At 51.3% G+C, this 15,754-nt stretch overlaps 4 protein-coding genes across 4 annotated transcripts; 2 read left to right on the top strand and 2 right to left on the bottom strand.

The window, feature by feature from the left end:
- Positions 1 to 2,944: 2,944 nt before the first annotated feature.
- COCSUDRAFT_56524 (Zn-dependent exopeptidase) lies at positions 2,945 to 5,176 on the bottom strand (the record flags this gene model as incomplete). The annotated part of the gene is made up of 7 exons (XM_005645790.1): positions 2,945 to 3,121; positions 3,326 to 3,605; positions 3,866 to 3,997; positions 4,231 to 4,333; positions 4,597 to 4,801; positions 4,972 to 5,019; positions 5,126 to 5,176. 7 exons carry the CDS (start codon positions 5,174 to 5,176, stop codon positions 2,945 to 2,947), a joined length of 996 nt encoding a protein of 331 aa, XP_005645847.1.
- Positions 5,177 to 6,480: 1,304 nt separating this feature from the next.
- COCSUDRAFT_53954 (acyl carrier protein) lies at positions 6,481 to 7,406 on the top strand. The gene is made up of 2 exons (XM_005645791.1): positions 6,481 to 6,716; positions 6,926 to 7,406. Exons 1-2 carry the CDS (start codon positions 6,510 to 6,512, stop codon positions 7,100 to 7,102), a joined length of 384 nt encoding a protein of 127 aa, XP_005645848.1. The 5' UTR covers positions 6,481 to 6,509; the 3' UTR covers positions 7,103 to 7,406.
- Positions 7,407 to 8,209: 803 nt separating this feature from the next.
- COCSUDRAFT_33636 (HSP20-like chaperone) lies at positions 8,210 to 10,708 on the top strand. The gene is made up of 6 exons (XM_005645792.1): positions 8,210 to 8,411; positions 8,715 to 8,851; positions 8,987 to 9,141; positions 9,401 to 9,511; positions 9,794 to 9,963; positions 10,301 to 10,708. The coding sequence occupies exons 2-6, from the start codon at positions 8,743 to 8,745 to the stop codon at positions 10,380 to 10,382; spliced, it is 627 nt and encodes a 208-aa protein (XP_005645849.1). The 5' UTR covers positions 8,210 to 8,411; positions 8,715 to 8,742; the 3' UTR covers positions 10,383 to 10,708.
- Positions 10,686 to 15,323, bottom strand: COCSUDRAFT_48058 (hypothetical protein; the record flags this gene model as incomplete). Its single annotated transcript, XM_005645793.1, has 8 exons — positions 10,686 to 11,349; positions 11,733 to 11,948; positions 12,293 to 12,535; positions 12,668 to 12,769; positions 12,999 to 13,117; positions 13,279 to 13,426; positions 13,571 to 13,754; positions 15,205 to 15,323. The coding sequence occupies 8 exons, from the start codon at positions 15,321 to 15,323 to the stop codon at positions 11,164 to 11,166; spliced, it is 1,317 nt and encodes a 438-aa protein (XP_005645850.1). The 3' UTR covers positions 10,686 to 11,163.
- Positions 15,324 to 15,754: the final 431 nt, after the last annotated feature.

Below are 15,754 nucleotides of genomic sequence, written 5' to 3' on the forward strand. Positions count from 1 at the left end.
TGATTATGCTAGCAGTATCTAGCTCTTAAAGTTTTCTCCTGCTACTTTTGCACCTTGCTAAGTATGTCTCGGATCTAGCAAGTGATCTGTGTTGAGATCATTGCTGAGATATTGGGGGTGCTGCAGGGAGGTGCATCACAGCCCAACTTTGACGGCTACAGCCTGCCAGCGTCACAGCTGCCATACGCAATACCAACGGAGGCATGGTCACGCTCCGGGCCGCTGCCTCAGCAGACTTATTCTCTCCCTGGCGTCAATGGAGCAGCATACCAGCAGGCACGCTCCCATCTGCAAGCTTTGCACTGTCTCACCCTGAGCATCACTCAAGCCAGATTGAGCCCTTTTTCCTCTTGCTCTTGTGATGTGAAAGAGTCAGCCACTGACAAGGTTCCAAGAAGGCCTCTGCCCTGCCGAATCCTTGGTGCAATTGTGTACGGACTTCTGCACACTGGGAGGAGTGAAAGTCCTGGATCGCAGATTGTATGTCACAGGAGCAGCCCTCACATGTGTGCTGGGCTGCAGGGCATCGGCTTCAGTGGCACCCAGAATTTCACGCAGAATGCTGCGGGCAGCCAGTACGAGTTTGCAGCATCCCAGCCCGGCGGCCACTCGCAGTCTCTCTACAGCTCGTCCTTCTTCGGGGACAGGCCGCCCTGAGACCAGCATAAAACACCCGGAAACCTCTCGCAATGCACTGGTGCGCCATCCCTCATATCTGAAGGTGACCAGATCTCAAGATTGGGTGGCAACGTGAAGGAGGCAATGCATGAGCGCGCGTGCCGTTTCATTACTGGGCAAGTTTAGCGTGTCGCAACATTGTGAGGCGTGCTTGTAAATTCGATGTCCCTGCGCTTGGGTTACCCTGAGTCCTAACAACCATGGATTGCAACATTTCATACATGAATATCGTGCTTCTCTTGCAAACCAACAATTCTTGGGTTGGTTTGCCAAAGAACTTTGGAATATGTGTGCAGGAGCTCCTTCTGGCTCCTGGCAGCTGCTGTGCTGGCCTCTCTATGCTGCTGGCTGTGAAGCTTCAGCGACAGGCGTGTCAGCCGCAACCAATATGCCAGAGCGTGGCCCACGCTGCGTCCCGCAGCCACTATGGCGCCCCGCAGCCCCTGGTGATGCGTGCACCTTTGGCGACAAGCACAGCTCTGCATGGCCTGCCAGTTGCTGAGCACCCTGTGCTGAGGTTCAGTAATGCAGCACTCAGACGCTTGCATGTGGACTCCCATGCACGCACCTCTGCAGCCTGCTCTGCTCACATGCCGCAGTGGTCTCTCTCTGTGCCTGGACCGTGCTGCTGTGTTCCACAGCCAACTGCTTTTACAAAGACCTGTGAGGCTGGTGCAGCTGCTGGCGTTTTGAAGTCTTGTATAAGGATATGGAGGTGTCTTGCTACACCTTAAAGTCGAATTGTGTCACCTGCCTGCATGTGCCATCTGAGACGGTTTGCGTTATACTTATCTGCAGCCAGAAGGGCAACATACTGGGGTCTGAACTTTGTTCTGCCATGCGTAACATTTTGTGCATGAGGGTGCAGTGCACTGTATTGTGTAGGCTAAGCGGAACACGTATGTGAGTGTATATGCATGTAGCGTTGATAATGATGATTAAGCACATCACTCAAAGGCTGAGAGCATACTTACTAGCTCGCTATCAATCCAACCATGATGCGTTACAGGAATGATACCAAGCAGGCTTTGCATTCATAAGCACTAGTCGGCAAGTGTTTACAATCACTTCAATGCCAACATGGGTACTGAAGACAAGTGAACGTTTATAATGCTGCAGAATGTCCTGTTCCCCAAGGCGTCCTTTGGAGGAGTCCCCATTTTGGATGCCTAGGGGAGAGGGCTTTGCCACGTGCAATGCTTGCTGCAACATGACGCAAGGATAACTCATGACGCAAGGATAACTCTTGATCAAATCTTAGCACAATACAGTGAAAATACTGGAATGCCAATTCCACACCCTCACCCTTCTAAATTATTCATCTCACCGCTTCTTGTCTGTTCTATTTTGCTGATGGCTGTCCTGAATGCATGCGGCACATCAGTAGGGGCCAGTACAGAAACGCAGCGCTTGAGACTTGAAAGAAATGAAAAACACAGGGCTGAGCACCTGCTTGGCAAGCAGTACAGCAAAAGAGCGCATCTGCCCGCACCGCACTCACAATGGCAGTATCAAAAGTTGCCTCGGCAGCACACAGAACATCCGCTCGGCACATGACCCAGTCTGACTGACAATGGGCGTGAGCTGCTGTACAAAAGTCGTAATATGGGCTCAAAAGTTGCTTGGCACACCACATTGATCAGACGATCAGTACATGATCCTCGCTGTCTGCTCATTAGTTATATCAATGGATGCTAGGGACCACTGTACAAGGTTAGGACTGAGGAACTGATGCGTTAGCGACGTGGGGTGTACTTTGCGGCTGGTACAGTTCATAGTATGTGACTAAAGGCAGTATGCAAAAGGATAAAAGGCAACTTGCTGCACAGTATGCTGCACACCATGCGGCAAGTGCTTGCGACTAATTAGACGCATGCCAGACTGAAGCTGACAGGAGTGAAATCGGTCAGCGCACAGCAGTGCACTCTAAGATGACACGCTGAGCGGACACAAACTCACAAGTCCTCACTGTGCGCCTCAATATCAGCGTCAGCAAGCTGTGCACAAGACAGAGGCTGGTGAGCAGATTGCGAGCCTGACTGTACAGAGATCTCATGAAGCAGCATGACCCATGCCCGCCTGCCCTTATGGAAAGTAGACACTGGCAGCCTGCACACAGTCAAGCTGCCCATCCTCACCTCACGTTTTAAAAGCTACAAAACTCAGAAACTTGTGTTCCTCTGGGCGTGATTCACCAGGATAGAAAAGCAATGGCAGACAGCTTGAGGTGAGTGTGAGAATACAATGGAATTCCAGGTTTGAGGGCTTACCTCTCGTCATTTCTATATGCTCCGTCCATCTCGGATTGTGCTTCGTAGTCCGTGACGCCAAAGCCAAATTGGGTGGTGAAAATCCCAAGGAATTCCCGGAACTGGTTGACACATGCCACCGAGTGGCCCTCCATGTACCAGAGCACATCACTGCCCATCACCTCCTTCAGCACCTGCAGCATATGTTTGGCGCATGAGCCATGGAGCAAGCCAGATGCCCAAAATGGTAGATTCATGCGCACAAGCACTTCATCTTGTATAGGCTGCAATCTAGCCACAAGCACAGCAATCGACCTCTAAATCCATATCATGCTGAGGAGGAGGCCAGATGCAATGCACATATCTGAGCAGAATCATGGAAGGGTGACAGCTGTCACCTTGGCAGCAGCACGGTTCCCGAGGCTGTCCTTGGGCATGCGGTAGGGCTCTGTCACCAGGCGGCCCTGCTGGGCAACTGCGCGGAAGCTGATGTGCGCATACGGGGGCACATGCTTAGTCATGTGACGTTCGACCGCCTCAAGGACAGCTGTCGCATTCTGATCGGCCACCAGCCTGCACATGACCTTAGCGCTGGCTTTTGAGGTCACCAGGCCTCGCATTCCCTCCCCTGTGTGTCCACCGCCAATCCCCACAATCTCCAACGAGGGTCTCAACCACCTGTGCATGCACATGTATATCCCTCTGGACCCTAAACTGACATGACCTCCAAAGGGGCACCATGTCAGATGACATGCAAAGCGGGCAAGTTTGAAGTCAGTCCTGGCTCGGGTGTGGGGTACTCAGGCACTGTGAATCCTCATAATCTCATCTCAATTCATGGCGATCTTAAGGCAACCACAGTTGCCCAACGCTCCAGGAAAGGAGCTCTTGATGCCTTGTCATTAGACAATCAAGCCGTATGAGCCAGCAGAACATACCGCCTCTCCAGGGTGGAATACCCATCCTCCCCATGGTGCGTTTTCAGCCCAAGGTTGGCGACCTCACTGTCTTCATCAAAGGGGAATGCAGCAAGATCTTGCTGGTCCTCCTCACTTATCTCCCTCACCCCGCTGCATGCAATAAGCTTGTGTCATGCCTTTCGCAAGTTAATTGCATGAATTAGCCGTGTCAATGTATGCAAATAGGCTACTTGCAGCCCAAATGTCGAGCTAATACTGTACAAATTGTCACTCATTTGCTGGCATCCAGTCATTGCATGACAGTGCAGGTATAAACCAAGCATTCTGGTGTTGGCCCATTAGGTAACTCAGGTGGACAGATGACGAAATGGAGTGTCACTCACTTGTAAAAGCCTTCCACAGCAATGCTGCCATTGGGCAGGTGCAGAGAAGAGAGGACGCTAAGGAGGGCATGCACCGCATTTGGCACTGAGCCTCCCACAAAACCTGTATGGTGCAGACAGCAGATACAACGACAATTATTCCTTGCACACCAACACTGCTGGCAGTGCATTAGTTTGATTTGCATTCAAGAAGGAGATTGATAATCCTGGCAACGCGCAATCATGACAGAGCAGCGCGAATCTTGGCTCTAAGGTCATTTCAAGAGGCCTGGTGGATTTGGGCCTGGAGGTTGGGATCAGATACCAGCAGCTCATGGGAGCAGGTCAAACAGCCTCCCAAGATTGGTGCAGGCAGCCGGCTCGCACCTGAGTGTGCGTCGTGGGAGGCTGTGACAGCATCCACCTCGAATGACACTCGACCGCGCATGCTGATGGGGATGCCACCCTGCGTTGCGCTGACCTGGCCGCCATCGCTGGAAACTGCCAGGTCAGCTGCCAGCAGCTTCCTCTTCCTCCGCAGCAGGTGCGCCAAATTCGCGCTTCCCGTCTCCTCCTCCGCCTCAAACAGAAACTGCATGACATCGGCAGCGCTCAACCAATGCCATATATCCCTCGAGGCGTAATGCAAGTTGTCTCCCCTTGCAGCAGCCCGGCACTTCCACTTGATGGAGCGCTATGGTCCAGTAGGGTAAAGATGATAGACATGTGACTGGGCTTCGCTTCTTGCCATTTGTAACTTACCTTCACGTTTATCGGCAGCCCCCCTGTCTTCAAGTAAGCCTCTACCGCCTGCGATTAGAGCATCCATCAGTGTCGCTTCACATTTGGCTTGCTGATGTGCACAAGAGCTCGCAAGGTGTGCACACTGGTGCCCACTGTCCCAAGACATACTGACCTGGAGAGCCATGAGCAGATTCCCCTTATTGTCATCCACTCCGCGGCCCATGAAATCCCCGTCTTCTATTACTGCATCAAAGGGCTTGTGCGGCCATTGATCAAAGTGATTGATATAGATCGGCTGCACATCTGCAGGCAGCATCTTGCAATCAGTCTTTGCAGATCTGGTCTAGGCTGTAAATCTACTGCGCTCTCGTGTTGGTAAAATGCACATGGGAAGCAGAGGAAGCACCATAATGACCGTAGATCAGAACTGTGGGAGCATCTGCCGGAGCTCGTGTCCATTGGGCAAATACAGCTGGTAAGCCGTTTGTGCGCAGCATTTGGACATTCTGTAGCGGGCATGCCAGAGATGTCAGGAAACATCTTCAGGTACACTGATTGACATGTCTGAACCTAAAGGAGAGACACAAAAGCATGCAGCTGTGAGGAATGCAATGACAAAATAAGCGAGATACAGAAGCTAGGGCAAGACCTCAAGTCCAGCTCTCCTCATGCGTCTGACGAGCCATTGCCCTGCTTCTCTCACGCTCTCTTTATATTGTGGCATGGATGATATTGATGGGATTCTGACAAGCTGGAGGACATCCTGCTGTGCCTCATCCTGATTATTATCGAGGAATTCAAGAGCTGCAGGAAGGGCATCCAGGGAGCCTGCTCTCGGCAAGCAGCTATCCTCGCTGGCTGAAATACTGTTTGCAGAGATGCTTGCTGACAATAGCGCCAAGATGATGGCGGTCCACATCCACATCCTAGGTGCTGGTCTACACCTGTGTCAGGCGAGTTCCCCTGTGATGCAGGGGCACTGAACATATGCGTGGCCAGTGGTAAGAGCTAACATAGACCCAAAGGCATCGATCAAGAATGCGAAGCATAAAATTGGCGATCAAATTGCAAGGCAGAGGTAAAGTGGACGTATATAACGTGATTTCTCAAGGCATTCAAGTAATACCTGGATCTAAGTCTCTCAACGGGCAGCGATACTGATCCTTCAAAGGATAGGCACATTTATTAAGAACTTCAGAAGTAGCATTCTTTTCGTGTGCCGGTGGTCGCAATGGAACAGACCAAGCGCTTGATCAGGCTTGCTTCAGTGGCCCCCCAGAATGGCGACAATCTGGACATCGCAATTCGCTGGGAGCAAATGATGCTCATGCGCATTACTACAAATTACTGGGCCTCTGAAACGCAACATCTTTCCTCGTTCATTGCCGTCTGCTCCGTCCCGCCCATCGTGTACGCATCCCTGCTCCCCTAGATTTCTTATAGCCCCCGGTAAAAGGGAGATATGCTATTTTGTACAGGCTTTGCAAGCTTTTGCAAGAACATTGCCTGCTGCCTCCCAAGAAGCCAGACAGGGCCATATTCGTGCAAAAGTAGTTATGGCTCTTCTAGGAGCTCTGCAGGGTCTGCGATCGTCAATTCTGACCCGTGTCAGCATCCCTGTGAATAGAGTGCAGGTTGTGGGTGCAGCGTCCACGCTCTCTTTAGTGCGCGCCTTCTCAGAAAGCACATACCTGGACAAGAATATAGTGACAGATCGAGTCCTGGATGTCGTGAAAAATTTCGACAAGGTGGACCCATCAAAGGTACGTGTGTTTTGGATCGCATTGATCCTGTAGGGTTGGGCAGACACCATCGATGTGTTGGCAGCATGTACACAGTCGTGAAAGGCAGATACCTTTGCTCTTGGAAAATCTAAAATTGACGCCATGTTTCATTGAAGGACTGCATCTTATTCCTATTCCGAAGGACTGTTGCCAGACAGTGCAGTGAGTTTTTCTCTCTGTGGGGCCAGGTCACCCCGTCGTCGAGCTTCCAAAAAGATCTTGGGCTGGATAGCTTGGACACAGTGGAGGTGGTCATGGCATTTGAGGAGGAGTTTGCAGTGGAGATCCCTGACAGTGAAGCAGACAAGATCCTGAGCACAGCTGATGCAATCAACTACATTGCAGCCCACCCGCAGGCCAAATAAGCAGATTGGTAGATCCTGACACGACCTTGTGTAGGTGGCTAGGCAGGGACACGGTGATTGGATAGTCTCTAGACATGTCACAGCACATACGGCTGCAATGCATGATACTCTCAAGAACCTGTTTTAGCCGCTGCAGACGGGGGTGCAATATTGTTCCTTTCTGGTGCCTTCCTCTATTCACAAGAGCAATGTCCAATACTCTGTGGGACACGACTTCTGTGTTGCAGCCTGTGATCTTACGAGTTCGTGGTCTGTAAACGTGTTGAAATACCATCCTGGATCCTTTAATTTCGTGATGCGGGACAGAGGCACAGCAGTAATGCAGAATATGCTTGCAGCCCTCCCTTTCACACGCTGTGTTGGCTGCAACATCGATTTCTATAGTCCTGTGCTGCATCAGTAGTCCCGTGCATAAAAGGTTCCGCAGTGGGATCATTACATCAGACATGAAATTCAGATGCCAAAAGAATTTGGCAAACACCTGCATCAACAACAGATGACCTGAAACTTTGAGACTGTGGGAGCCGAAGAGCAGCTGGCCATGCCGGACACATGTCAGCCTGGCAGTGGCGGTGGAAGCTTCTCCCTGCCGGCATGCCAATATTGCGACTCGCCCCCTGGGGCCCAGGAGTCCTTAGCTGCTAAAGCAGATCTCCGCAGGGATCTGATGTACCTGGCCCAGCCATTGCCATACGCCGCTTGCATGCAGGTACTACTGGTGCCAGCTGTCGCCCACCCTGACCTGCAGGGGCCAATTGGAGGGCCCGGGCCGCTAAGCATGTGGCTAGTCTGCAGACTAGCTGGTGTACCTGGGCCTGAGGGCACTGAGTGTGTCACCACGGTATTCATGCCGGCCGCAAGTCCAGCACATCAAAGAAGTGCTTTGGTTTCACAATCATTTAAGGGTTTTGAACACTCAAGGAAAAATTATAGTCTGGGCCCCATATGGCCATGGAATGGAACCCAAGCAAATCAGGCCCTAACGCTAAATGTAATGCGACCCTTGCAGCGAGGGCTTTTATAAACCCTGTATACGGTGTTGTCCTGGACAGCAAAGCAGGTTCAATTCCTTCCAGCACCTTCTTCTTGTTGCCCTCGTTACGGATACGTAAGGGGACAGCAGGTCACTTGGTAACTATAAAAGGGCCCAGCTTGCATTGCCTTCTCATTATTATATCACTGAAGGTGCTGAGTGATTGCTCTTTCTGACTGACATTACGCTTACGACAAGTACAATGGCAACAGCAACGATGTCTCAGATCTCTTCGCCTCTGGTTTCTCGTGGAGGTGTTGCGTACACCAGCAGCAGGTGCGGGACCACCGTCGTTCTTTTTATGATCTAGCCCAGGATGTCGGTAACTAGTTTTGTTCTATATACGATGCCATTGCTATCTCTACTTATGTAAAAATGGTTCCGGTATCATGGGATTTATACGCCTGTAGCTTTACGAGATTTGTGATCAAAGCAAAATTTAGGGAATCTGCTGTCCTCTGCTGATTTCGACAGAGACGTGTATGCTTCCTTTTGACGTCTTTCGTCGTCATACTAGGAAGGTGTAGCAAGGTTATTGACGTCGTCGTGATCGTGCTTTACAATTTTTGCTGGCAGCAGGCTTCGTCACACACCCACGACGTGCTTGATGTTCCGGCCTCGCCGCTGCAACGGTGTCCCCAACTACGCCAGTCGTCCCGCTTTCCGACCTCAGGCAGGACGATGCAACTCTGGATGGGCTGGCGGCAGCGCTTTTGGTGAGATTCTTACAAGGTCTCGGAGGCATAGAACTTTCTAGCCAAGCTTGCTGTCCAGTGAGCTGTCCTTGCTTCCCTTACTGTGTAGACGTGCATATGTGACGCCTCAACTTACTTGTTTGTGTGGCCTGTCAGGCGCGGGGCCGCAGGTGTTCTGGGGTGCTGGTGCAAACCCGCAGTCTTGGGAGCAGCTGCTGCGCACGTGGGGCGTGTCGGCTGACCCTGCCAAGATCCAGGAGATGATGCGCAACTTGGAGCGTGGCCAGTCTCCTTGGGACAACGTGAACGAGGTGCGGGATTCTGCTAGTTGCATCTGGTTCTGCGCAGTCGGTCTGTCTTGACCTTCACAGCCTCCTCTGCCCGCTTCTTTTCCTGGCTTCTTTGTTCCTATGCAGATGCAGCTTCCTTTCTGTCTAGCAGTCATCAGTCACCAGTCACTTTTGCGCATCTAGAGTGCTGATAGTTGTAGCTCTTCAAGTATGCTTTGCTGGGCTTTACAATGCCAAAGCATAACATTTGACTGACAGGTTGTATGTGCCTCGAATGCAGGTTGTGAACGATGTCACCAGCGCCTTCATCCTCCCAATCGATGTTGAGGACGCAGATGACAGCTACCACTTCATCGCTGACGTGCCAGGCCTTGAGAAGGGCGACATCAAGGCATGCCCTCCACTCACTCCGATTGGAAGTTTTGCTGCCAAAATGCTGGTGTCCAACTCTAGACCCCAACCAAGCACACTGGCTCTCGTTGCCTGCCGACCGTGCAGATCAGGCCTCATAGTCTCCTGCTGTAGGCTCTTTGCAGACTAAGTTTTGAAGTGTTTGCATCCAAGTAGAGGAGGAGAGCGTTTGGCACCTGCGCTCCTGGCCAGCGTGTTCTACCAAACAACCTTTCTGTCGGCCAAGTGCATGCAGATCTCATCAGTTTTGTGTTACCTGCAGATCCGCGTGAATCAGGAGGAGCGACAGCTAACCATCAGCGGCGAGCGCCGGCGAGCCGAGGCGGCTGACGGCGCGGCCAAGCCGCGCCGCCGCAGCGAGCGCCGCTTCGGCAAGTTTGAACGCAAGTTCAAGCTGCCCAAGGACGCTGATGTGGAGGCCGTCACCGCCCGGTGCGCATTCCACTCATCTTTACTCCTCAACGTTACCCTTCTGCCATGTATCTACGTGGCATTTCAATGTTTCTTTTGCTACTGTGGAAAGCGAGTTGCGCATCTGGTGGTGTAATGCAGCTATGGGCTTCTGAGGCTCCCATCATTAGGCTATGAACCTGCCTGTGCCGCTTGCCATAGAGCATGCAAACCTTTTCTGTGCTAGCTGACTGTAATATGCCACTCACAAGTGAGGACATGGGCTCGGGCATTGAGGGCGGGGAGGGCTGGAGGCAGCAAAGGCTGTTGTGAGAGATGATGCTGATCCGAGACTGATGGGTAATGTTGTTGTGTGCAGTGTGGAGAAGGGTGTGCTGACACTGATGGTCCGCAAGACCGAAGCAGCGCGCTCAAATGAGCGTGATGTGAACATCGATTAGGGCTGTGCAACTACCTGCGCAACGGAGCCTTACTCCAAACGCATGCAATGATATTTTTTCCTGCCTTCAATGCCGGTCCTGTATTTGCTTGTATGATGTAGTGTGTAGTCTTTGAGTCTTGGCTTAGTATAGCTGTTGGTCAATTTCCTGTAGATCTTGAATTTTCTTGTATCAAGACAAAATATTGGGTTCCACTGTATTGATACTGATTCTCCCAGATCAGTCGATGCCATTTGATCAGTGTAGGTTTGTTGGCATTGATGTTTTAACGTGGTGTTCAGTATCCTGGCACCCAGCTCTTATCTCTTGTAAATGTTTATAAGGTCTCTCTTCTCTTCCGCAGCGTTTGTCACATCAAGTCTCACCAGTGTCAAGTCAGCTCAATCGAAACTGCAATTTAGGACGCAGCATGCAACAGTCACCCAGCTCCTTAACTGCCTCGAATGTCAGATGTTTTAGACTCTGCACCAGCGAATGCACTTTGCTCTGTTTTCTACCACGTACTGATCCCTGGTGAAACAGTCAAGAGCACTCAATTTGCTTGCAGTATGCAGCACGATGCGAGGCTGCCCTTTCTGCTGGAGGCCAGCGCTCTCAGCACCGCTGCTAGCACTCAATGGCATCCATCTATACCACCATTAAATATTATGTGCATGTGCCCACCACTGCAGAACAGATGGTCACAGTATGGTAATCGGTACTGATCCGTGGGATTATCGTCATATACCGTAGTATTCCACTCCTTTGATGTCAAAATTTTGATGGCCCAAAGTAGGCCACTTCATTCTGGCACACTGCTGTCAGGGACGGGTGAGCCGGCTGCCGCTGAGATCCACCAGCTGGTCTCGTAGGTGCGCGCAGCATCATGGAACAGGCAGCGCACATCACTCTGGTCACCTGTCCTCACCGCATGCAGGAAAGCATCGAACTGCTTCTCATACATGTCTCGGCCCAGATCCAGGGGCACCTGCAAGCACCAACCAGTGGTGTCAATGATATTGCAAAGTGCTCAAGCCAAACATAAGATTAGGACTGAACAAAATTGCTGCAATGGGCCAAATGCACTGTCTGCATGGAAAGGGTAAAATTCAAGGCAACTCTCAACAATCGATTGCTTGCCCGACTGCGATTCGCAACATCAGCGCCACACTGAGTTCAGTGACAACAAGAGAAGCACAAGACAAGTGCATGTCTAGAAATCCTGCATTACCAAGTGAATCCTTTCTGTATGACAGCAGGAATGTCAATGCTCCTCTACACAAGCATACGCCCGCATATCTCAGGCGTGTAGGGGTCAACAGGACGCTACCTCAAAGTGCTTGCAGCCCCGTTGAGGACAAATGTGCATACCTGCTCGTAGTCATTTGAGTTTGGCCGCCGCACAATAACTGCAGGCTTCTGGTAGGGGTCTCTGACTATGATGTGGAAGCCATCGCCGAAGATGTCCAGCTCTGTGAAGAAGTTCTGGCCGTGCATCAGCAGCGTGTGGTTTAAGGAACCCACCGCCCCGCTTTCAAATTTGAACACCGCCAGAGTTGCACGATTCACCCTCATGTCATATGGCACCTGCTCAGCAGCAGTTGGCAGGTGTCAGCCAGCAGCACATCACTGCCTACCTCTGCAAAGAGACAGATCTGAAGGTAATGACAAGTGCTTCTTAGGGCCTGCAGCCCGGAGGGAAGACAGCGTAAGCTGGGGGCCTTGCTGCTACATTTGCGCATAACCCCTGCAGCAATGTGAACCAGCCTGTGCTACTGCTGTCTCACATTGTTTTTCTTATGCTTTCTCTTCTTCATCAAACTCCTAATGGCGCTGTCCCCTTTGATTGCTCTGCTGACAGGAACCCCTGGATATGTACGTGGCATGTACCAGAAGGCAAGAAGAAAGTACAAGGGGCAGGAGTCTCCCACCTCGTGCTCGGCATGCGGCGGGGGCGGCATGTCAGAGAGCTTCATGTCAGGGCCCACGGCGACTGCGCGGATGGAGTCTCGGTCGAGCTCTGAGCCTGACAGGTAGCGCATGGCATCCACAAAGTGCGTGGCCTGCTCCACAATGCAGCCGCCGCTCTGCAGTGTGTGCCACCACTGCGGCTTGTAGATGTTGTTGTAGGTGCAGTTGTAACGCCCCACTATTGATGTCAGCGGCCGCCCCAGCTGCCCAGAGCATCTCCAGTCAGCTTATAAGAAACCAGCCAGACAAACTATTGGCAAAGGTGCACACTCTTAGTGCCTTAATAATCTTTTACCAGGAGTCAGAGACACTGTAGCATGCGAAGGGGTGCATACCTCCTTCAGGAGTGCCTTGGCAGTTTCAATGGCAGGGTTGTAGCGAAGCATGTAGCCCACTGCAATGACCAGCTTCTTCTCATCTGCCATCTCATGCAGCACCTGGCGACATAATCGAATATCTCAAGCCATGATAAGCAGTGCAATTATCCCAACAAAAGTTATTTACTGATCAGCCAGTAGGAAGTCTTGGACAACAAGATTGAGGCCAGCGAGCCGATATAATTGTACAGATTGTGAAAGTGGAATGCTCAAGATCTGTGTCTTCACAGTGGCTGGTGAGCAACTCTGGTATCGGGACAGAGCACCAAGATAGCGATAGCATTTTCACCTGGGCTAATCTCTCAACCTCCTCAGCAGGGCGCATGCTTATTGGCTTCTCCACAAGCATGTGCATCCCTGCCTTTGCCAGATCAAGCTCCATCGCAGACGAAGGCACATCCAATGAGCCTGTGTACAAGATGTCACCAAGTATGAGGACATGATCACACCAATTCCTGAAGACGAGAATTCCTTTGATCAGCTGCTCAGTGCAAACAAACAGTCTGCACCAACAATCCGTTGACAGAGAGTCCTCGAGCGCCAGTAGCAAGTTGGCACTGCTTCCTCACCGTGAAGCATGGGTGGAACGCCAATGATCATAGCATCCGGGCGGTTTTCCTGCTTAGATTCTTCCAGCATGGCCTGGTAGCTTTTGTACACAGGGCAGCCCTTCCACTTGTGGCCATAAGAGCCCTTGCTGAGATCGTCCACCCGTTTCTGCGATTGCATGTAACCGTTTGTCAGGCAAGCTGCAAACAGGAAGCCGCAGAAACTCTCTTGCCCTGCTGATCAACATGGGACATAAAGTATGGCCGGCATTGGACCTCACGTGCGACTTGCATTGCAACGTCCAATCTGTACCTGCGCTAGGTCCAGGTTGGGATCGATGATGGCAGTGAACTGGACGTTGGGCTGCTTTTCTAGCCGCACAGAATGATTCCAGGGGCCTTCTGCAGTGCCAAAAGAAACACCCCCTGCCCCGACAAAGCCGATCTTGACCAACTCATCAGCGCCTGAAGTGGCAGCAGAGGAAGTGGCGAACGTCCTGCAACCAGGAAAGCTCCCTTGTCATCACAGGCACATTAGCCAGAAAAGCGAAACGTATCAAAGTAACATTTAGAAGGTATAACAATACTGCATCACCTTGTGCAATATTTCCCGCGTCATCGGGAATTACGGATCGACATGGATGAGAAACTATCGGTATGACGCACCTGCCAAGAGTGGATGCAGGACGTGCCGCAGAAAACGGTGATGCTCCGAGTGATCGCATGGCACAGCCATTGCGCAGTAGGTTAGAGAATACTCTGATCATTCTGAATAGGCCCTCAAATCTTGAAAATGCGTACTATGTGCGATTCAGATCAGAATCCCGTCCACTTTGCCAAAGGAAGGCAAGTGAAGTACACGATATCGCTGTCAGACATCGGCCATTGGGAAGTACTATTAAATCATCATGAACAGTATCAACTGCTGAAACACAGGACTACATCTTTCATGAGATCTGCAGTGAGTCATGGATGCCGACAACCTTCATTGGAAGGGCAGACCACAATATAATACGTGCCCAATTTTTTTGCCAACCTTTCGAAAGTGGTTGTTGAAGAGTAAACCAAGCTTGACTGCGAGTTGGAAGAGGGAGAGGATACAAGAAGGACAATCTGCAGTGTAGTGCAGATCATTGAGCAAAAGCTGCGAGAGAAAGTTTTTGCAACAGAACATCCTGCTCTCCCTTTAAACACCAAGTGTGCGGCGCCTCTGGTTCACAAAGCCCCACAGATTGCAGGTGAGTAAGCTATGAACAATCGCCTCTTTTTCTAGGTGCCTGGAGAAAAGAACAAACGACCAGCCTGCACTTAGTGTTTTCACAGCAGCCAGCCGAAACTCAGTGAAAATTTGATGATGGCTGCATCCAACACCAATTAGGGAGAAACAGAAAAAGAGAGAGGAGTTTAGATCGGGTGGGCACAGAGTCTCATGTATAGAGCATCCCTAGGCTCTTGCCACCTATGCAGCTGTTTGGGGCTGAACTGAGACACCATACAGCATGGCAGGCCACTGAAAGATGCAGTTGGTGCAGGACCTGGGCCTTTCTTTTTCACGGAGCGTCACAGGAGGTATCGTTGGGTGAGAGCGTAGCATCTTCCCTCCGTGAGCTTGTGGCACTTTGAGGTGTGGTGCCCTACTGGTGTCTCGCTAGGGATGCAGAGCATCTCGCCATCTGACATTGTCACATGCACTTGGCAATTACTGTGCTGAAGCTTGCGGTGTTTGTTGCATCGCCACGCATGTGCCAAATGGGCGCAATCCTCATGTGGTGCACTTTCATATGCTTACAGGGTAGATTAGATGGGCAAGGCGAAGCCAGCAAAGCACACAGCAGCAGAGATCAAGGCCAAGGTTGCCGCTTCGACCCAAAACAAGGGCGGCGGCAATGCTGGCAAGGAGGACAGATTGGGTGGGAAGGCAGGCCATGCAAAGTACAAGTGCCCTACCTGTGCTCAGCAGGCGCCAGACATGAAGACCATGCAGGTGAGCTGCTGAGGTCTGCTGGTCCCACTTGCAAATGAGCAAGACAGCTTCCGGCGAGAGGACAGTTCAAGATGGACTCCATCTCGTCCAAGTGATGGGGCCTTTGTTAAAGTCAGGTTTTTAATTTACACTGTGGAAGCTGACTGGCTCACAACACGAATGATGTCATTGGCACCCTTTGCCTATGAGTGAATTTTGTGTTGCCTGCAGATCCACTATGAAGCGAAGCACCCCAAGCTTCCATGGGAGGCAGATAAGATTATCGACATGCATGCTCTCGTTGGGGCAACCACGCAAGGCATTGCAATCAGAGGCAGCACTAAGAAGAAGTGAAGCGCATCATAGCCTGGGCAACTAACCATGTGGGTTTTGGACTGTGAGCGCTGATGGTCCTTTTGCAAAGTGTCTATTATCTACTTACTATATATAGCAAGGTTGCTAGGCACAGCGAATAACTAATACTGCAAAAACGCCATTCTGCCGAGATTGTGTCAGACTAGCTTCGGCCATAAG

The sequence above is a fragment of the Coccomyxa subellipsoidea genome (genome assembly GCF_000258705.1).
Source record: "Coccomyxa subellipsoidea C-169, whole genome shotgun sequence".
NCBI lineage: Eukaryota > Viridiplantae > Chlorophyta > Trebouxiophyceae > Coccomyxaceae > Coccomyxa > Coccomyxa subellipsoidea.

Bases quoted from the DNA above. Each gene is read 5' to 3' on its own strand.
- COCSUDRAFT_53954 (XM_005645791.1), top strand. From the start codon at position 6,510: ATGGCTCTTCTAGGAGCTCTGCAGGGTCTGCGATCGTCAATTCTGACC. The intron at 6,717-6,925 runs GTACGTGTGTTT...CTGTGGGGCCAG, and splicing joins ACAAGGTGGACCCATCAAAG to GTCACCCCGTCGTCGAGCTT.
- COCSUDRAFT_33636 (XM_005645792.1), top strand. From the start codon at position 8,743: ATGTTCCGGCCTCGCCGCTGCAACGGTGTCCCCAACTACGCCAGTCGT. The intron at 8,852-8,986 runs GTGAGATTCTTA...GTGGCCTGTCAG, and splicing joins GGCTGGCGGCAGCGCTTTTG to GCGCGGGGCCGCAGGTGTTC. The intron at 9,964-10,300 runs GTGCGCATTCCA...TGTTGTGTGCAG, and splicing joins GTGGAGGCCGTCACCGCCCG to TGTGGAGAAGGGTGTGCTGA.